Raw genomic sequence first — 18,380 nt, 5'->3', positions numbered from 1 at the left:
TATGAAAGAATGGAGTAAACAATCACCCAAGAATCATATTAGTATGAAATAATCATGGGTTCTATATTTAAATGCAAAACTGGCTGATGTTTTGATGTGATCCCTATTTCTACTCTGTTTCTCTTTCTCCCCCCAGATTCCTGAAAGTGAGGCAGAGAGAGGCCCCTGAGTCCTAGAGACCACCCACCCATCTTCTCTTAACCCCCCCCCCCCCCCATCCCCACTGACCCCCCCCCCCCCCCCGCCCTCACTATGTTGGAGGGTCTGGCTGCCTGGGTGCTCAACACCTACCTGGGCAAGTATGTTAGCAACCTCAACACCGATCAGCTCTCCATCGCACTGCTCAAAGGTACTGATCCACCAACAGTCATGTATTTATTTGTTTACTTGCTTTGTTAAAGAAGTGCTTACCACTAGTAACTCTTATCAGTCTGATGCAGTAGACTAGAATTAAAAGCTGCTGTTGCTTTCTGGGCCCTAAATGCTGTGCTGTACATACTGTAAATGCAAGTCATTTTGTGATTTGTAGATACTGATTGCACTTGTTATGTGCGTGAGCTCCAGTGCTAGTTGTTAGATGCTAGTTTGTTCTATGGAAACCCACTAATAGATGTGTATTGGGATATGTTGGTTAATGATGTACTTGTTAGTAGGCCGGTTATGAGCCGCAGTGTATAATATTGATCTTTCTGTCTTAAGGTGCGGTGGAGCTGGAGAACCTGCCCTTGCGCCAGGATGCCCTTCGGGAGTTTGACCTGCCCTTTGAAGTCAAAGCAGGTGGGTCCAGCTACCTTACTGTACCACAGAAAAAATCCTAGTTCAGTGGCATTGCTTGCTAGCCCATTAAAGCCCTAAGCAACCATTGTTTTGCCTTTCTTCCCTTTAATCTATAAGGCAAGCCTGATGTCAAGGATTGATTGTGTTCTAGTAATGCTGTTAAGAAATTGTTACAGTAAATTGCATTGCTATTCTTAAAAATAGAATTCACCTTCACTTTCATTCCGGGATAGAAAAACCTCACCAGGTCACTCACAATGTGGTAATGTAGGATTATTTATAGCAATGCACTTCAAATGTTAAAAAGCAAAAACATACTCAATGCTCATGCAGTCTTCTTGCTTGCTTGTCTTACTTTGAGGTAGTAAAAATGCCCCAGGTAATTGCACCTCAGCAGTGGGGTCAAAACATGCCAGTCTTTAGAGGAAGCAACTTGGCTAATGACAGGAAAGAAGGTGGTGAAGAAGTGCGTGAAAGATCCCTCTCTGGGTAAAATGACCTAGGAAGTGCAGTAGTGCCTGAAAGTAAAATACATGTTTCCTATAGCGTGTTTATTTTCAAATTGTGAGACTTACATAGTGACTGGAAGGTCATAACAGAAACCATTTAGTGAATTATTTGTAACCACTTTTAATGTCATAACTTCTGAAGGTCCTACCTAGGGTTATTGAGGGCAGATATAAATTGACACAACTGGGCCAGCTTTAACTGCTCCTGGCTGACACCCACGAAAGGATGGACAGCTGCTATCCAAATAGGCCGCATATGCAGGTTCAGTCTGTTTTGGTCTGTGGTGTCCTGCAGGGTTCATTGGGAAGATCACCCTTCAGATCCCCTTCTATCGGCCCCAAAGTGACCCCTGGGTCATCTCCATCTCCCAGCTGCACCTGATTGGAGGACCAGCCCGTCTGCAGGAGTTCGATGAGGAGGCAGAAAAGGAGGGCGAGAGAGAGAGGAAGAGGGAGCTGCTCAGAGCACTCGAGGATAAGTGGAAGGTGAGTGGCGAGGGAGAGGGAGAGGGAGATGGGGTCTGTCTGAATTCTGAGGGTTTGTCATTTTCCTTGCTGTGTTTTTTCAGAGCGAGTGCCAGCAGAAGGGAGAGTCCTACTGGTACTCTGTCACCGCCTCCATGGTGACGAGGATTGTGGAGAACATTGAGGTGAGTGACTAACCAAACTGAGGTCCTGTGGTTTTCTGGATGATAAAGGCCCAAAGCTTAAATCTTGGCTCCTTATTCAGTACATAACAATATTCTGTGATCCTCAGTCGTGTTTGACTATATTGGAAGTTTTAAAAGGAAAATTGACTCACTATGGCAATAAGCTGACACAGCTACACTGCCATTGCCTCTGTGGCTATAATAAACCCTGCTTGCTCCATGTATTGCTTCATCTCTGATCTAGTATGGTGACCATATTGCGGTCTTGCTTGATAGATATAGCACACGCTGAGATACTTTCTTTATATTTGGTATATAGCTATATTCTTTGTCTCCATTAGTGTGTAGTACAAATGTACTATTTCGCTGCCACATTGTTTTAATTATTCAGACCAAAGAACCAAACCATGTGTATAACACAACATGTGAACAACACGTCTGTACAGATATTGAATATCAACAAATATCCATGCATTGTACACGTGCCACTACTATATAAACAAAAAGGCTAACATATATTTGACATGCATGTTATTGACAATGAGTAGCCATTGAGGCACGATTCTAACCATTTAAAACTTGACTAACATTTCAAAGAATTTGAACGTATTAAAATGAAGAGAAATGGGAGAGAAATGTAGCTAATACAATGACCACTAACCAGGACAACACTGCAGTCCAGCACCTTTTACCTCCCAGGTAGGCCTGTAACTGTCTCCCTTTCTTATTTTCTTCACAGTTGAAGATTCAGGATCTGCACCTGCGCTTCGAAGATAACATCTCTAACCCTGAGAAGCCGTTTGCGTTTGGGGTGTGCATCAAGCGTGTGTCGGCACAGAACGCCACCAAAGAGCCGGTGAGCACAGAGCAAGTTCTATATGTAACATCAGAAGTGGCTTTTCAGCTCTAGTCTGTTGTAGACATATATAAAATAGGCTAGATCAAGGTTCCTTTTGAGTTGCTAGCAATATATACAGTAGCAGTGCATTAGGTGGTGCTGGTGGTTACTTATATAAAGACACCTTTGAATGACCTACTTTTCATAGGTCTGTCAGACCATCTCTCCCGCTTGCTTTAAGTCTCCCCTCTGTCCTGTTCTAGGCGCAGAAGCTGCAGCGTCAGAAGCAGTTGGAGATCGAGGAGTTCAGTGTGTACTGGGATGTGGAATGCAGTATGCTGGGGGACCTTCCCCCTGCAGAGATCCAGGTGGGGTGCTGCCTTTACTCCCAGACAGGTTCCGTTTACATACCTTACTTTCATTTGAGTCCAAGCATGTCATTGGCTGTGAAGCATGTCTGTTATTAGCGGATGCATGTGGTTGGTTACTGACAGGAAAGAATGCATCAAATTGAATAAGGAAGAGCAAGGATACCATTTGATGTAACTCCTTACTCCTGTGACATTCTCATAAACCTCTGCAGTAGTTTTGATTTTGTAGTTTGGTCCTCCATCCAGCTTTATGTTATTTCCATATTAAGAGCATTGACATGGAATTCCTCATGGATTAATTAACAGAGCAGCCTATCTGTCTTAATCCAGTCCATCACTTCAACAGGACACCGTTTGTATGTTCTGAATGTCAGATTACCATAACCTCGTGTTTCAGTTAAGCAAAGCGTGACAATGTGCCTTGTGACGCGATCATGAGTTTATTCTCATTAACTCCCATGATAACTGACTGGAATCACTCCAGATTCATGAGACAAGCAAATCTGATCTATTCACTGTACTTTCAAATAGAGCACTGTGTTACAGGCATACAGGTGGTAGCACACATCTTTCTGCGATAAGGGCTGCCCCTCACATGAATTGATTGATTGTTATGCAAAATGAATCCTTGACCCATAAAAGATGCAAGTCAGTTTTAGTTCTGATAGGCAGGAGTGGATCTTGCAGACTTACATGCCGGTAGTAGTTGCTCATTTGACAGGTGCTTCTGTATTAGAGGTATTCATAGTTTAGAGTTTAACCCAGAAATATGCAGGCCAAATATGTGTTACCTTAGTGTTTACTTAATAGTAAGTGTCCAATGTAGGCCAATTTATTTCATATTCAGTATTTCTTAACAGTCTTTTCCATATACAGTTACATGCCGTTTCACATAGTCTTATACACAAATACATGATGCAGTCATTTATAAAACGTGATGAAGAGTTTCCTATGATGGTTTTCCTTAGAAAGCATGGAAATCAAATGCAGTAGAAATGAAGGAGTAGGAGAATGTCGATGAGATTGGAGCTACAAGACTCAGCAGCAGTTTCTCTCTCCCTCTCTTTTGTTCCCAGGAGGCGATGGCCCTCTGCATGCAAAGCCGGGAGCACCAGTACATCCTGGAGCCGGTGTGTGCCTCAGCCCTGCTGCGTCGGCACATCTCCAAAGAGCCCCTGCGCTCCCGGAGCAGCCCTCGCATTGAGGGGCAGGTCCAGCTGGAGTCCATCTCCCTCAAACTGTCCCAGGTCAGTGAGTGAATGAGACCATGCCCCTTCAATACACTGTATTCACTGTAAGAGATGGGGTACTTTATTCACATGACACATCCTATCGCAATAGAGGGGTATATCATCATACATGACCAAAAGCATAGCTACTTGTAAGATACCAAATGGGAGATAAATGGGATTTATATTTTGTATGCATACGTATCATTGAAGTTTTGTCTGTTAACCAAAAAAATCACTTGATGACGTTACAAATCATACAAAACTGTTTTGATACATATAGTATTGTGACCTTCATGTCACGTTCTGTATTGTATTATGCTTATAGTGTATTTATTACACCGCTTGTAATAAATACAGTCATAACTGGTATAGATAACAAAGAATACGCTGGGGTTTGAGTCTGTGGCTGATGTCTGTTCCCCTATCCCCAGGTGCAGTACCAGCAGATCATGGCATTCTTGAAGGAGTTGGATCGGAGAGAGAGGGAACTGCTCTTCAGGAAGTGGAGGCCAAAGGTCCCAGTGACCAAAAAGTGAGGCCATTTCTTCTGTGTTAACAGTGTGTATACTTCATCTGGCATAGGCATTAGGCATCACCTTTGTAATGAGATGTTAAACCAATGTCCCAATCCAGATCAATAAAACTGGTCTGGATAAACAAATGTTATGAAAATAGCAATACTACAGCTGTATAGTCAGTTTCTTTTTTTCATCGTCTTCTTTTGTTGTCTCGTAAGTTATTGTAAAATAGGCTGCACAGTAAAATAGGTCTGACTCCTGTTCTGTAACCCATCAATGACTGCCTGCCTCCTTGCAGCTGCCGGGAGTGGTGGATGTTTGCCATAAACGCCAACCTGTGGGAGATTCAGGAGCAACAGCACCGCAGGAACTGGACATTTGCCCTGCAGCGGGCACGCGATGCCTTACTCTACACCAACCTGTATTTCCAGAGACTGAAGGGGGGGATACTGAGCCTGGAGGAAGAGGTGAGACGTCAGGCACATGGGGAGGGTGACCTATCACATGGGGTATTATCAAAGTAGGTGTTAGTCACATGATCATGCAGTATTTAAGCTGAAAGTAGACATAGTCCTAACAACATGCAGTACCCCACAGCTAGGGGGTTTTGATCAACCTATACCCTGTCATGATAACCCACAGCTGGATTCTTTTACAGCATTATACTCTTCTGGAAATCACAGTGGATTGCATCAACCACCTACATTTGTTATCCAGGGATTACCCTAAATAAGTGGCCGGTTGAATTGGATTCTCTTGTGCTGTAAAAAGCTTTGGCTTTGCCGGCGGGGTATAGGTTGATCAATTCAACCCCTAAGTCGTGCAAGCAACCGTTTTTTAGCTAGTGCCTTATAACTTAAAAAACAAACTGTCAAGTTACCCTGCTGCCGCCTTGCTGTTCAGGAGGAGATGGAGCGTGTGGAGGATGAGCAGAGTCTGGAGGAGTTGAAGAGCCTGCGAGAGATTGTCCACGAGCGATTAAACAAGCAGGAGGAGCTGGCAGAGGTGAGCAGCACACAAATCCAAAAAGACAAGCGTTTGGGCTAATTTCTTCATCAGTGTTCTTAAATAAAGAATGTGCAAATACAACAGAGGTATACATATAAGCAGTGTTTGTGACGCAACCTTTTTTCTGTGTGTTACAGAGCCTGAGGGAGCCCATGTCGGAGCCAGCCTGCGCCTCGCCCTCTGGCTCGCTCCCGAAGAGTGGCAGCACAGGGATGATCCAGTACCTGCAGTCCTGGTTCCCGGGATGGGGCGGCTGGTACGGAGACTCTGAGAACTCGCAGCAAACCGGGGAGGGTGGCAGTATGCCAACGGAGGGCATGATCCCTGGGGCAGAGTCCTGGAACCCTGAAGATCTGCTGGGTAAGGATTTGCTCTCTTTTGTAAAGCTGGAAATTGTTGCTTAATCAATTAAATCAGGCAAAGCACTTGTTTTCAGGTAGATGACTGTCTTGTGGATTATCTTACAAAGGTGTTAAAAGAAAGAAATGTATGCCCCAAAGCAGATTTAACAATTATTTTTTTCATGTAGACTTCTGAGAAGTCGGTATTCTTAATTGTTTACATGATCATTAGTTGCTTCAATACATGTACTTGATAGAAGATTTAATAAAAATCCACACAATGTATAAAACCTTTAAACCTTTTGTTTAAATGCTTAAACTATCATGCTATCATAGCCTGCAACACAGATGAGACTAACTTGGCTCCCTCATTTATATTATGAGTGGGCATATTAGTCCCAGTTGTGTCTTGATTAACTTTCCACAATCGGTGTAATCCCCACTCATGTGGACCGTATTCTGGGGAGCTATTTCTTCCATTCGCAGTTTATTGATACATAAACCACATATGGTAGTAGTAAAAATGACCGTGTTTCAAGGGCTTTCCAGCAAAAACATTATACATTGACGTAAGGGGTCAAGCAACCTTGAGCAGGAATGACCCTTCCATAATGAGATGATCCTTGGCCCTTTTTTTAGCGATCACAACTTTATACGGATGGTTGTATGTAACTGGCTCCCTGTTTGCAGTGTAAAATGCATTGATGCTGTGTGAGGGTAGAGCAGCGCTATACAAACCACAGGCTGTGATGGTGGTTCTTATTGTTTCTGTCTCTTGGGCAGGGGCGGATGACCTCTTTGACCCCCTGGAGGACTCTCAGACTCTGAACAGCTTCACCCGGCGTGACCGCGTCTTCGCTCGGCTCGACTTCCTGCTTGAGAAGGGTGCGGTCACACTCCTGCACCAGGACAGGAAGAGCGCGTTGCCGCGGGAGACCGGCATCATACAGCTCGAGTTCTCAGGTACCTCCCTCCATAGAAATGTTGCATCACTGGAACTATGTGAGCATCTGACCTATTCAGAACTTCAAGAGACTTCAGGTATTTTGTGGCGCCAACAATTATTCTGACAGTTTTCATATCAATTCTACATGGTTTAATTGAGTAATAAAAAGTTCCTAATATAGTGAATTGCCTAATTTGATTTCCTAAAATAATATTAATTAAAAAAGCATTCGGCCAGTATTGAAAATAAGTAAAATAAATAACTAAGTGCAAGTTTCACTTGACTTGGATGCAATAAAACAAATTATATTAGCAAATATTGGCAAACCTAAACTGTTTTTCTAGACTTTTATAGATTGGGCAAATTAATCTATTGTCAATTCAATAATCAAACAAGGTAAATACTTTATGCGGAACGAGGGCTACACAAATGTAACTTACATACTGTATATACCTATATGGTTATTAAAATGTCGGGCAACTGTTTGAATGTTGTGTGTGTGTTTTTGCAGGGGTGAAGATCGGAGTGGAGTCCCTCCCTCGCACTGACTCCTCTCTGCTCTCTGTTCAGCTGGGGGGGCTTTTTCTGCGGGACCTCACCACCCAAGGAACCATCTTCCCTGTCCTTGTCTCCCCCAAACCGGTAGGTGTGTGACAGTGCCTCAGCTAGGGCAGAGACTGAGCAGTTTGAGCTTTGGTATAGGGATGCATGACTAAATTAGCTGCTCACTCCCTTATAGAAACTATATGCCCATTCTACATTAACTGGAGCAGGGGCAAGCAATCATCTCATACCAAAAGCTTCTCCAAAGCCTGTAGAAGCAACTTAACTGATTCAACTGATTGAAAACTATAGCATCTGCGAACCTAACTGTAGTATGATGTGTGGATTTGCAAATTAGTTTCCTTTTTTAATGTGTTTTGTTTGTTAATGATAACAGAACCGATTGTTGATTGTAAAAAACTAGCTTCCAAAGCCCCAGACCCACAGAAACCCAAACAGAGAAATGCCTCTTCTGAAGTGACACAGTAATAACAGTTCTCTAAATGTTTTCTCTGCAGAGCATTGGTCAACCTTTTGGTCAAAGTAGTGGTTCGGAGACCCAATACACAGGTAAGACATTTGTCGAGTCTAGTGCTGGGTCTGTGTTAGGGTGGAGTTTTGGGGTCTAATGTAGAGATAGGTACAGTTACCTGAAAACCTGGGTAACTGCCTGTGTAAAAATATCCGTCCAGGAATTTGTTTATCAACCCACTAGAATTATCTAAGGTTTCGTCTGCAGTGCTGGTTAAAAGTTTTCTCTTTGTTCTCAGTACTAAAAACTAACAGATCTCAAAGGGAAAGGTATGTGGATTTTTTTGTAATTCATTTAATGCTGGGTTGTCACGTATGAGCTTGAAATTGGTAGTCTAATATCAGCCCCACAAAATTAACTTAAAGCCTTTGTAGAAGATACTCTTCTCTTCAGTCTCTTCAGTTTCTAAGTGTCTTCCTGCCCCCCAGGCCCTGGCTCAGAGAGCACGCAGCCCCCAGTGTTCGAGATGATTTACGAGAGGAATCCCTCGCACAGCGACTTTGAGAGGCGACTAGAGGTCAGCACCAGCCCACTGAACATAATCTACAACCAGCAGGCCATCAAGAAGGTGACAGACTTCTTCTACAAGGGCAAGGTCCACACCACAGGTACTTGCTAAACACTTTCTAGCTGAATTAACTTGCCTTCATAGTTATCTAGAGATTTGTTTCCAGTCACTCTACGGGAACGCTCCTACTTTCTAGTAACTATGCTCAACGGTATAAAAATCTCATCCCATTAAGAAGCTATTGCGCCTGCTGAAACATTGCTGTTATTGCTGAGTTGGCTCATCTTTAGTTGTCCTGTAAGGCACTGTTATGTCAAGAAATCAGGACTGATGGCCCGTGTCTCCCCAGGGTTTGGCTACCAGTCAGAGTTGGAGCTGCGGGTGGCAGAGACAGCCAGGAGGCAGTACAACAAGCTGAAGATGCAGACCAAGACTGAGATCCGGCAGACCCTCGACCAGCTACTGGTGGGAGAGTTCATTGTAAGCCAGCAACTCCACTGGAGTTTCCTCCCTGGAAACTTCCCATATTCTTTCTGGTCAACCAGGACCTCTAAGATCATGCTCACACAGATCATTGTACATCTGTAACTTCTGTACATGTCTACCAGCTCTCTCAATACCATATTTAAGGATCATTGAATAACATTGTAATTCATGGCAAGCCCATTGACTATTGTCCTTCCTGGTAAATTATGGACTTTATAGTGTGCATAATCCATGTATAAACCATTGAAAGAATTACACAGGTCACCACTGATCAGGAAAGATAATGGATATAATCCTATTTGACCCTGTTTAAGCAGGTCATCTTTTAGGGTCAGCTCAACATGTACTTACAATCTGCTTCCACCCCAGGTCTCTTGGTCCTAACAATATCTAGAGCTGGTGCCTTGGCAATCTTGGTGCCTTGATACCCTTCCCCACCCCAGTGTACCATGCATGTCCTGCTAACTAAGCCCTGTCTGTGTCTGGGTGTGCAGGAGAACAGTAAGCGCTGGACCATGAAGCTGGATATCTGCGCCCCCCAGGTTGTCTTCCCAGATGATTTCCAGTCCCCTGACCCCGTGTTGGTAGTGGTGGATCTGGGGCGCATTCTCCTCACAAATTCACAAGGTAGCAGAATCAATCCTACTATGGGGTGCATATATAGTATATATAACATATGTATAAGTGGAAAGTTCAGAAAGTTAGTTTACAGTAGGGTGCATAATTAGGAACCCACCTGCAGCAGTTCAATAAACAGTGTAATAATTCCAGAAAGCTTGCATGGTATACACTTCCATTAGTTTTGTAAGCTCTCAGTTTGCATGGGTTACCTTTTCAGGTTGTCTATTATAAAGTCCTTGTATATCATTGGTCAAATTATGTTCATTGACTACAGACCATAAGGGAAAGGCAGCTGGATGGTTAATGACAGGAAAGGATGATTTGACGGAGTGGTGAAACTACCTAAAGGCAAGCCATGTAAAGTGAGATCTATCTTTAACTTAGTGTGGTACCATATTATATATATATATATATATATATATATATATATATATATATATATATATATATATATATATATATATATATATATAATTTTATTGAAAATGCATGTTTGCTATAACATGTGCTACTTTCACTGCACAACAAGAAATATGTTTTACATATGCTTTAAACAATAGAACCACTACTTTGTTCCTGGTTGATTCTGAATTTATTTCTTCCTGTCCTCAACAGAAGACTCTAAAGTAAAGTCCAGGGGCACACCTGTGGAGGGGGAGGAACTTAGTGATGACGAATACGCAACCCCCTTAGCAACGCCACCTGGGTCCCCACCCCCCGAACTCGAGGCCGAGGTCAAGGGTCAGGGGAAGTGCCTTGACCTGTCAAGCCTGTCAGGAAGCGAGGGAGGGCTTTACTACAGCAGGAAACTGTACGAGAAGTATTCCTTGTCATTCTTAGACCTTCAGGTCATGGTGGGCCGACACAAGGACAACTGGAAGAACCTTCAGGAGAGCGAGGTGGGGCCCACGCACGTGGTGGAGAGGTTCAATGTCCTTCTCCAGCTGGAGCAGCGGCTGCGTTACACCTCTGACCCTCAGCTCCCCGGGGCTGTGCTCTCAGGAACTCTCCCGGACCTCAAGGTCCATATCAACGAGGATAAGTTGACAGCTTTGCGGAACTGCCTGGCCCGACTGGATAGCCCCGACATGGAGCAAGCGGATGCAGGGGAGAAAGAAGAGCGTGAAAAGTCCAAATTGGCCGACTCCTCAACTTTGCGTCATGAGAAGATCTTCCTGAAAGATGACAGCCAGTGGAGGTTGCAAGGTTCTGCCATGAACCTGACCCAGAGTGTGATGACCCTTGAGCAGCACACCAGAGAAGTCCTAGTGGAATCCAGACTCCTCCTGGCTGAGTTCAATATCAATTATGTCCAGCTGGGGGTGGAGAGTGGTGGGCGCTACATCTCTGTCCTTAAAGTCTATGGCACAAATGCCCACTTTGTCAAGCGACCCTATGATGCTGAAGTGTCCCTCACTGTCCACGGTCTTCTGCTGGTGGACACTCTACAGACCTACGGCACAGACTTTGACCTCCTGGTGGCTTCTCACAAGCACCTCAGTTTTGACGTGCCCACTGGCAGCCTCCGGGACAGCCGCCCACAGTCCCCAGTCCCCCCCAACTCTCAGCCGACTAAAACTTCTACCCTGCATGACGAATCTCCTCCTGGGTCAGCCTCTGATAAGATGCCTTCCATCTCCACAGCATTCAAGAATCAGGAGGCCCTCATCAAGCTGGAGTACCAGTTTGTCAGCTCAGAGTGCCCTTCAATGAACTTGGACAGCTCCCTGCAGGTTACCTCCATGCAGGTCAACAACCTTGACATTATCCTCAACCCTGAGACGATAGTGGAGCTGCTTAAGTTCCTCCAGAAGTCTTTTCCCAAGGAGAAGGAAGACCAAAGTTCTCCACTCCAGCAGCAACAGACTGCACATGACCAAATCGCGGATGCTTCCGATCAGGAGACCTTCCAGTCCACCTATGACCAGAACACAGAGGTGACAGTGGAGATCCACCGGCTGAATGTCCTTCTGTTGCGTACAGTGGCTTCTGGCCCTTTCTTGGGGTCTGAAAAAAAGTGCATTAAGATTGCCACGGCAAGTATGAGCGGCACAAAGGTAAATGTTTCTATGGGCAGTCGGCTGGAGGTAAGTGGCTCCCTTGGATGTCTGCAGCTGGTCGACCTTGCCCAAGAAGGCTGCCGAAGCCAGTTTGTAGTCAGCATCGGGAATCTGGAAGATGTTTCCCCATTCATGGGGCTGGATTTCCTGGAAAATGCTGTAGGGACACCCCTAGAAGCTCTGAGTTTTCATTTCCTCAAGAAGACCCAGGAGGAATGCTCCCTACAGCTTCAGATGGCCTCACTGCATTATAACCACTCGGCAAGATTCCTCAAAGAGCTGAGCCTCTCAGCCAATGAAGTGGAGGACAACTTCCGCTCCATGCTGAAGAGCGCAGCTAGCAAGGTGTCCACCGTGTTGGTCACAAAGACAGCCGAGTACAGCGAAATGGTCTCCATCTTTGAGCCACCTTCCAGGAAGAGCCGAGGGGGCTTCCTCTTTGAAGAGGAAGCCCTGGAGGAAGAGCCGAGCATGGAGGAAGAGCCGAGCATGGACGAGCTCATGGTCAAGCTCATCCTGAATGTCAACATTGACTCTCCGGTGGTCTCTATCCCCAGAAAGCCTGGCAGCCCTGAGCTGTTAGTGGGACACCTAGGGAGCATCTCCATCCAGAACTTTGTGGCCGGGCAGGGCAGTTCGGAGAGGGCGAGGCTGCAGGTAGAAGTGAAGGACATCCGACTCTACTCCCTCAACACCAGCAAGCTGGGGCCCCGCAAGGCCCCCGGCACAGACCTCAGCCCTTCCTCCTCCCGCTCCCCATCGCACAACGGCATCTCTAACCAGGATGAGCTGCAGTTCACCCGGCATGACTTCTTCGAGTCTCTGCTCCGCAAGCAAGGTGAGGAGCAAGCCACGATTATGAGGATGTAGGGGATAAGGTATATAATTCTCAGTGTTCGGCCTCAATGTAAAATGTAGTGGGATAGTAAAAGGGCTTGGCTGCAGTTTAGAAGATTGTGGGTTTGAAAGGTCAGTGGTTAGATAAAGTTCTAGGCTAGAGCCCTGCAGCGGGAAGTTTAAAAAAAAAAAAAAAAAAGAGTTCAGAGTCGAGAAGAAGAAACATGGCAAGTCAGACATTTGGGATACGTTTGTTTAAAAATGAGTAACTATTGCACAATCAGTTGCTAGTCGTTTTGCTGATTGAGTAGGTTATGTTCACTGGCTGTCTAAGAATTGTTTATTTGTTTTGTGGAGTTTTGAGTAAACAATTTATACTCTTTATGTAACATAGGGAGTTAGTATTTTTGTTACATGGTTGAAGCAAGATTTGTTTTACTCTTTTGATGCCTGCTTGATAAAACGTAAAAATTCTGTCTGGATCCAATTTGTTAAACTTTTAAAAATAAATGAATAAATAGCAGTGTGGAAGTTAGTGGATAGGAGTGGTTAGAGAACTTGCCATACAGGGACATTTTCCTCAGCAGTCACCCTGTCTCTGTCTTACCCAGCCTTTCACATCCTGAAGGACACCACTATCCAGTTCACTATGGAGAAGGTCCCCATCGATCAGGATTCTGAGTTTTCCTTCCTCTCCTGCGAGGATTCCTTTCACAGCAACAGCCTGATGAAGATCGAGGGCAAATTTGTCAATGCTGTGCAGGTAAACCAGCATCTGTCAGTCTGGCTCTAGAAATAATACGACACTGGAGCAACACTAGCTTGTAGTGCTTGAATGAACATGGGTTTTTCATGTTCCAATATGCCCCATAAATTCATGACTGATTCTTATATTTTTGGAACCATTTAAGTTCCTAACTTGTGATGCCAGATGGTCCTGGTACTGTATCTCAACGGAGTTTTCCACCCTGGTAAAAAAATGAATTCCTAAATTTTAAAATGCAACTAACCATGAAATGCATGTCTAATATTATCTATTAATTCAACAATATTAAACTTATTTAAATAAGACACATTTTACTTATTTTTCATACTGGGTTTAAAAATCAATTTGATTTAAATCTTCTAGAACTGAACAAAATCATGTGACTGTTTTAAATATGACTAGCATTTCAAAATGTCCCTTACATTACTGCTTATGTTTGTCTTCGTATAATTATTCTTGTCTGTTAAAACAGTATATACGTGTGATTAAATTAAGGCACAGGATTGTTCTGGTCCTATGTTTGAAAGTTTTATTAAATAGTGCAGTAGCATAGAAATACAGTCTTAAGCTGTATTTTTTGATTGAATTAATCTCAAAGCGCTGTCCTGTTTTCCCCAACCAGGTGTCGTTGGCAAAGCCAGTGTACGAGCAGGTCCTGCAAACCCTGGACAACCTGAACTTCATTGAAGAGCAACGTGTCACCCCCAGTGAGTCCCCTACCCCCCCTCCTCCAACCCCCTCCTCCTCCAAACCTCCCCGGTTCCCAGACCCGCAGGGGGGGCTATTCGGACGAGATGCCACCTCCACCAGCCTCTCATACTCCTCCCTGTCCTCCACCCAGCCTCTCACCCCACCCAGCGAGCCTCCCTCATTCACCCAGATCCAAGCTACCTTCAGGGTAGCAGAGCTCCAGGTTCAACTGTCTGCTGATCTCAGTTTGGGATCCCAAGGACTGGTCAGCCTCTGCTTCCAGGACTTAGAAGGGGAGTTTTGCAAAGACCACCCTTATACACTGGCTGTCCAGCTGACCCTCCGCTCCCTCCTTATGGAAGATCTCCTGGAACCCAACCCTGATTCCAAATACAAGCACCTCATGGTGTCACGGGGAGCCCCCAAACCCTCTACCTTCTCCCCTAAGGAGTATCTCTCCCAATCCTGCCCTTCGTCATCCAATGCCCAGTTCCCTGACATGCCTCGCTCCCTCCCTGCCCATATGGAGGAAGCCCAAAATGTGTTTGAGCTCTATCAGAGGCACCCCGGTATCTCTGCCACCCCAGGAGGGGCCAGGAAGCACAAGGAGGAACCAGCCTACCCAAGCACCCCACCTCCTTCCCCCACCCACAACACCCCATCTCCCAATCCCATGCCAGCCTTCGATGACTCCCTGGTCCACATCAATGTCCTCCTGGTAGACAAGCGTCATGCGGAATTCCAAAGCCGCTACAGGGGAATCGGCCGCAGTGTGGACGTGGATTTCAACTGCCTGGATGTTCTCATCACCCTTCAGACCTGGGTAGTTATTTTGGATTTCTTTGGGATCGGATCTACCGCCAACAACCACGGCCTCCGAACCACTCTCTTCCCAGATGAGGACCACCCCCTGCTGCACCCCTCTGCCCCAGGATATGCAGAAGAGGATGATGAGGATGAAGAGGGGAAGACAGAGGGGGTCAACACCAAGCTCGACTTCAAGGTACTTCTTACAAATACTCAACTGTGAAAATGAATTCAAATTTATACCAGACTTGTTTAGAATTGTACTGGGTGAGTTTTTAGTGTAGTTTGTCCTCCAATTATTATTATTTTTTTGCTTCCTCTATTGACAATAACTGGCAAATATTGTCTATTTCTCAGTCTTTGGCACATAAATGCCATTGTACAGACATATGTCCAGAGCTTATAATTACTGTAGGTGCCCCAATGAGTAGTCTAATTGAGAATCACAGACAGAGCAATTATAATGGTACCATGCCCCACCCCTTTTTAAGTCGACCTTTTATACAACAGAACCAGTTATAAGACTGCATGGTTGTGGCTCCCATTTGCACCATAATGCCATTTGTCTAGCACTTTTATTCTCGTTAACATGGAAGTCAATTAGCTTGATCTCATAATTATGGCTCCCGACTATAGCTTTATAATGGGGGGGCACTATATAACTATAGCTGTCAAAAATGACATCATTGAAATCTGCTTTACTGCTTAGTGTTCATGTACGCTGTGTTGTTTCCATCCAGGTTCATGCTCTGTCTCTCGTGCTCAACAAGAAGACCAATGAGCTTGCCAAGGCCAGTGTCTCCAAGCTCTCCACCCATGTGGAAATGATTGGTGAGTCCGAACCCTGCCCTGCACTCCACATCACCACTCTATTGTGAATAGGCTGCCATGACCCACAGTACCTGTCATTTAACCCCAACCCAAATATGTGTATATATGCTTGAGGGCTTATTCATAAAAGCTATAACTCAAGGATTCAGTCCTTTTGTAAATGGACTGTTTTGAATCCAAAAACGAATGTGCAAACTTAATGGGGTTTGAAGGAATCTATGCTTCTGAATCTAGGAACTTGAATCTGGTAAAAAAAAAATCCCACAGCCGGATTCCAGCTGAAGATTTGGTTGAGAATTCACAGATGAATTTGGAATCAGTTCCTCAAATAGCTAGCTTGAATACGATTATATTTGTGCAGATAAATGGGACAATTGTTAAGTAAAAGGAGGGAGGGGCAGGACATGGTGGTCTTACATTTAGTTTAGAAATAAACTAGAAACTAATGACAAACATTTCGACTAGAAGTGTTTTTGTCTTTAATGTCTTTTGACATTTGTTGTATACTGTTATAAAGGGTCTAGTTATTTGAACTGAATCTCATGGACACTAATGTGACGTCAAGTCTGTACAAATAACAGGGAGTTCAACGACACGGGATGTTTAAATAGAAATATCACAGCAGTTGCAATAAAAAATAAATAAACAGTACGAAGAATTCAAAAAAATATTGTTTAAAGGGGGGTCTGTGGGAGTTTGGCCTCTTTAACCCTGGGCCTAGATGTTATCGGTGACAGATTTCCTCTTGTTTTCCAGACGGAGATCTGTCTTTGCAGGGGAGCCTGGGAAGCCTGTCTCTAAGTGACCTGACCCCACATGGAGATCTGTACCGGGAGCGTTTCACCACTAGAGGGGGCGAGGCACTGATCTTCGATATCTACAAGTAATACATCATCTGTGTCAGTTTAATAAATAACTGGGGGTGACTGTTAAGCTTTGTAATGTAATATAACTTGTTTCTGACCTACCTTATTCCACAGGTATGGTCTCCCTGACCCCAGTCTGTTGCGAAGGTGTGATATCAAGGTGAGCCTGCAGATGGCGTCGGTGCAGTACGTGCACACCCAGCGCTTCCAGGCCGAGGTGGTGGCCTTCATTCAGCACTTCACCCAGCTGCAGGACGTCCTGGGCAGGCAGCGGGCCGCCATGGAGGGCCATGCAGTGAGTACCCAGAAACCAGGCCTTTCTGAGAAATTGAGAACAAAAACTCAGTAAAAGGCACATCATTAAATGAATGCAAAGTAAAGACCTAAACTTAAAAAAAAAATACAATGGCACTTCCAACTTTTTCTTTGTGAAATAGTGTTCTGTTAGCACAACAGGAATTTTTTTTATTCATACTAACAAAGCTTACAATCTGCAAGACAAATTCAGATACTGGCGGTAGACACTAGGTGTTTCCATGCTTACACTGGGCTTTTATTGTAGACACTTCAGTTTCTAGAGCTTACCGTCATTGGACGTGAATTTTCTCTCGAGCAGAAAGAAGAATTAATTAATTAATAAAATCTAAAAGAGTGATATTTATCCAGTCATTACAACAAAAGGTAGCTGAAATATAGGCAGGAATGTCAGTGTAGGATTTAGCTGGCCTTTCTTGTAATGACTGGATAAATGTAGCTCTTTCAGTTGGTATAAAGAGAAAGGGCTTTTTTATCCCCCTAATTCTCCTCTCTAAATCACATTTTTTATGGCTTATAGACACTGCAACAAACTTGAGCCAAAAGCCCCCAAGCTGAACTTAGACTTATGTCTGTGAAAGGTGAAAGACCTCTGTCTGTTTCTCACAACATTCAAATAGGGTAGAAAAATGGGAGTTAAATTAAATTTAAAGAAAAGAAAAATATAAAACGTGGAAGATTTAAAGGTGATATCCTACAGTCCTGTATGTTCTGACCTCAAAAATAAGATTGAGATTTTTAACAACCTTATGGATTATGTAAAAAAAAAATAATAATAATAATAATAATAATACTAATCTTGTAAACATACTTGAAATGAAACAAATCTGCTTTCTTTCTGATTAAGGACAGGATACAGCAGTGATGAAGTTAGGAGGCTTAGTTATCAGAAGGCAGACTTCCAGAAATGCTGCTTTTCTAGGTAGACAGGAACTTCCTCCTACCAATGCTTCTCCTTCAGTCCACATTAACAAACAGATATGTCTTATTTACTCTGTCCATTGATCTCTGTGTGCCACTGATTTAATTTTGAACCACACATGTTTTTATTGTGTTTTTTGTACTTGTAATTGTCTTTTTGATTGTTTTACAGGACCCCCTTGTAAATGAGGCCTCGGTCTCAATGGGTAAATCTCCTGGTTAAATAATCAAATAAATAAATAGGGTCAGCGGGGAAAGAACAGTGAAGGTGTATTGCTGTATTTTGTGATGCACACATCTGTAACTGTTAGAAAGAATTTTGAGCTGCTAGATTGATACTTCTTATATTCTGAGTGTGGATGCTGTGTTTGATTTTTGTAGTGGTTTGATGCAGATCAAATACATAG

General features: G+C 44.0%; 1 protein-coding gene across 5 annotated transcripts in view; it reads left to right on the top strand.

Annotated features, from left to right (window-relative positions):
- Positions 1–233: 233 nt before the first annotated feature.
- The window catches only part of LOC117425356 (intermembrane lipid transfer protein VPS13D-like), a 59,823-nt gene continuing 41,676 nt past the window's right edge, over positions 234–18,380 (top strand). For all 5 annotated transcript variants that reach the window (XR_009307859.1, XR_009307858.1, XM_058993321.1 and 2 more), the window contains exons 1-23: positions 234–349; positions 700–777; positions 1,582–1,772; positions 1,856–1,936; positions 2,676–2,792; positions 3,038–3,142; positions 4,222–4,392; positions 4,809–4,909; positions 5,194–5,362; positions 5,799–5,900; positions 6,041–6,263; positions 7,028–7,207; positions 7,702–7,832; positions 8,252–8,303; positions 8,694–8,873; positions 9,123–9,253; positions 9,754–9,886; positions 10,496–12,778; positions 13,389–13,540; positions 14,166–15,236; positions 15,781–15,871; positions 16,628–16,754; positions 16,852–17,032. Coding sequence is in view for 3 of the 5 variants with exons in the window: in XM_058993321.1 (XP_058849304.1) it covers positions 253–349; positions 700–777; positions 1,582–1,772; positions 1,856–1,936; positions 2,676–2,792; positions 3,038–3,142; positions 4,222–4,392; positions 4,809–4,909; positions 5,194–5,362; positions 5,799–5,900; positions 6,041–6,263; positions 7,028–7,207; positions 7,702–7,832; positions 8,252–8,303; positions 8,694–8,873; positions 9,123–9,253; positions 9,754–9,886; positions 10,496–12,778; positions 13,389–13,540; positions 14,166–15,236; positions 15,781–15,871; positions 16,628–16,754; positions 16,852–17,032 (6,147 nt within the window). In the remaining 2 variants the exon portion in view is untranslated. The remainder of the gene's footprint in view (positions 350–699; positions 778–1,581; positions 1,773–1,855; positions 1,937–2,675; positions 2,793–3,037; positions 3,143–4,221; positions 4,393–4,808; positions 4,910–5,193; positions 5,363–5,798; positions 5,901–6,040; positions 6,264–7,027; positions 7,208–7,701; positions 7,833–8,251; positions 8,304–8,693; positions 8,874–9,122; positions 9,254–9,753; positions 9,887–10,495; positions 12,779–13,388; positions 13,541–14,165; positions 15,237–15,780; positions 15,872–16,627; positions 16,755–16,851; positions 17,033–18,380) is intronic.

Source organism: Acipenser ruthenus, chromosome 20 (genome assembly GCF_902713425.1).
Source record: "Acipenser ruthenus chromosome 20, fAciRut3.2 maternal haplotype, whole genome shotgun sequence".
In the NCBI taxonomy this organism is placed as follows: domain Eukaryota; kingdom Metazoa; phylum Chordata; class Actinopteri; order Acipenseriformes; family Acipenseridae; genus Acipenser; species Acipenser ruthenus.
Note: the sequence above shows the minus strand (reverse complement) of the source record. Positions and strands in the feature narration are given on the sequence as shown.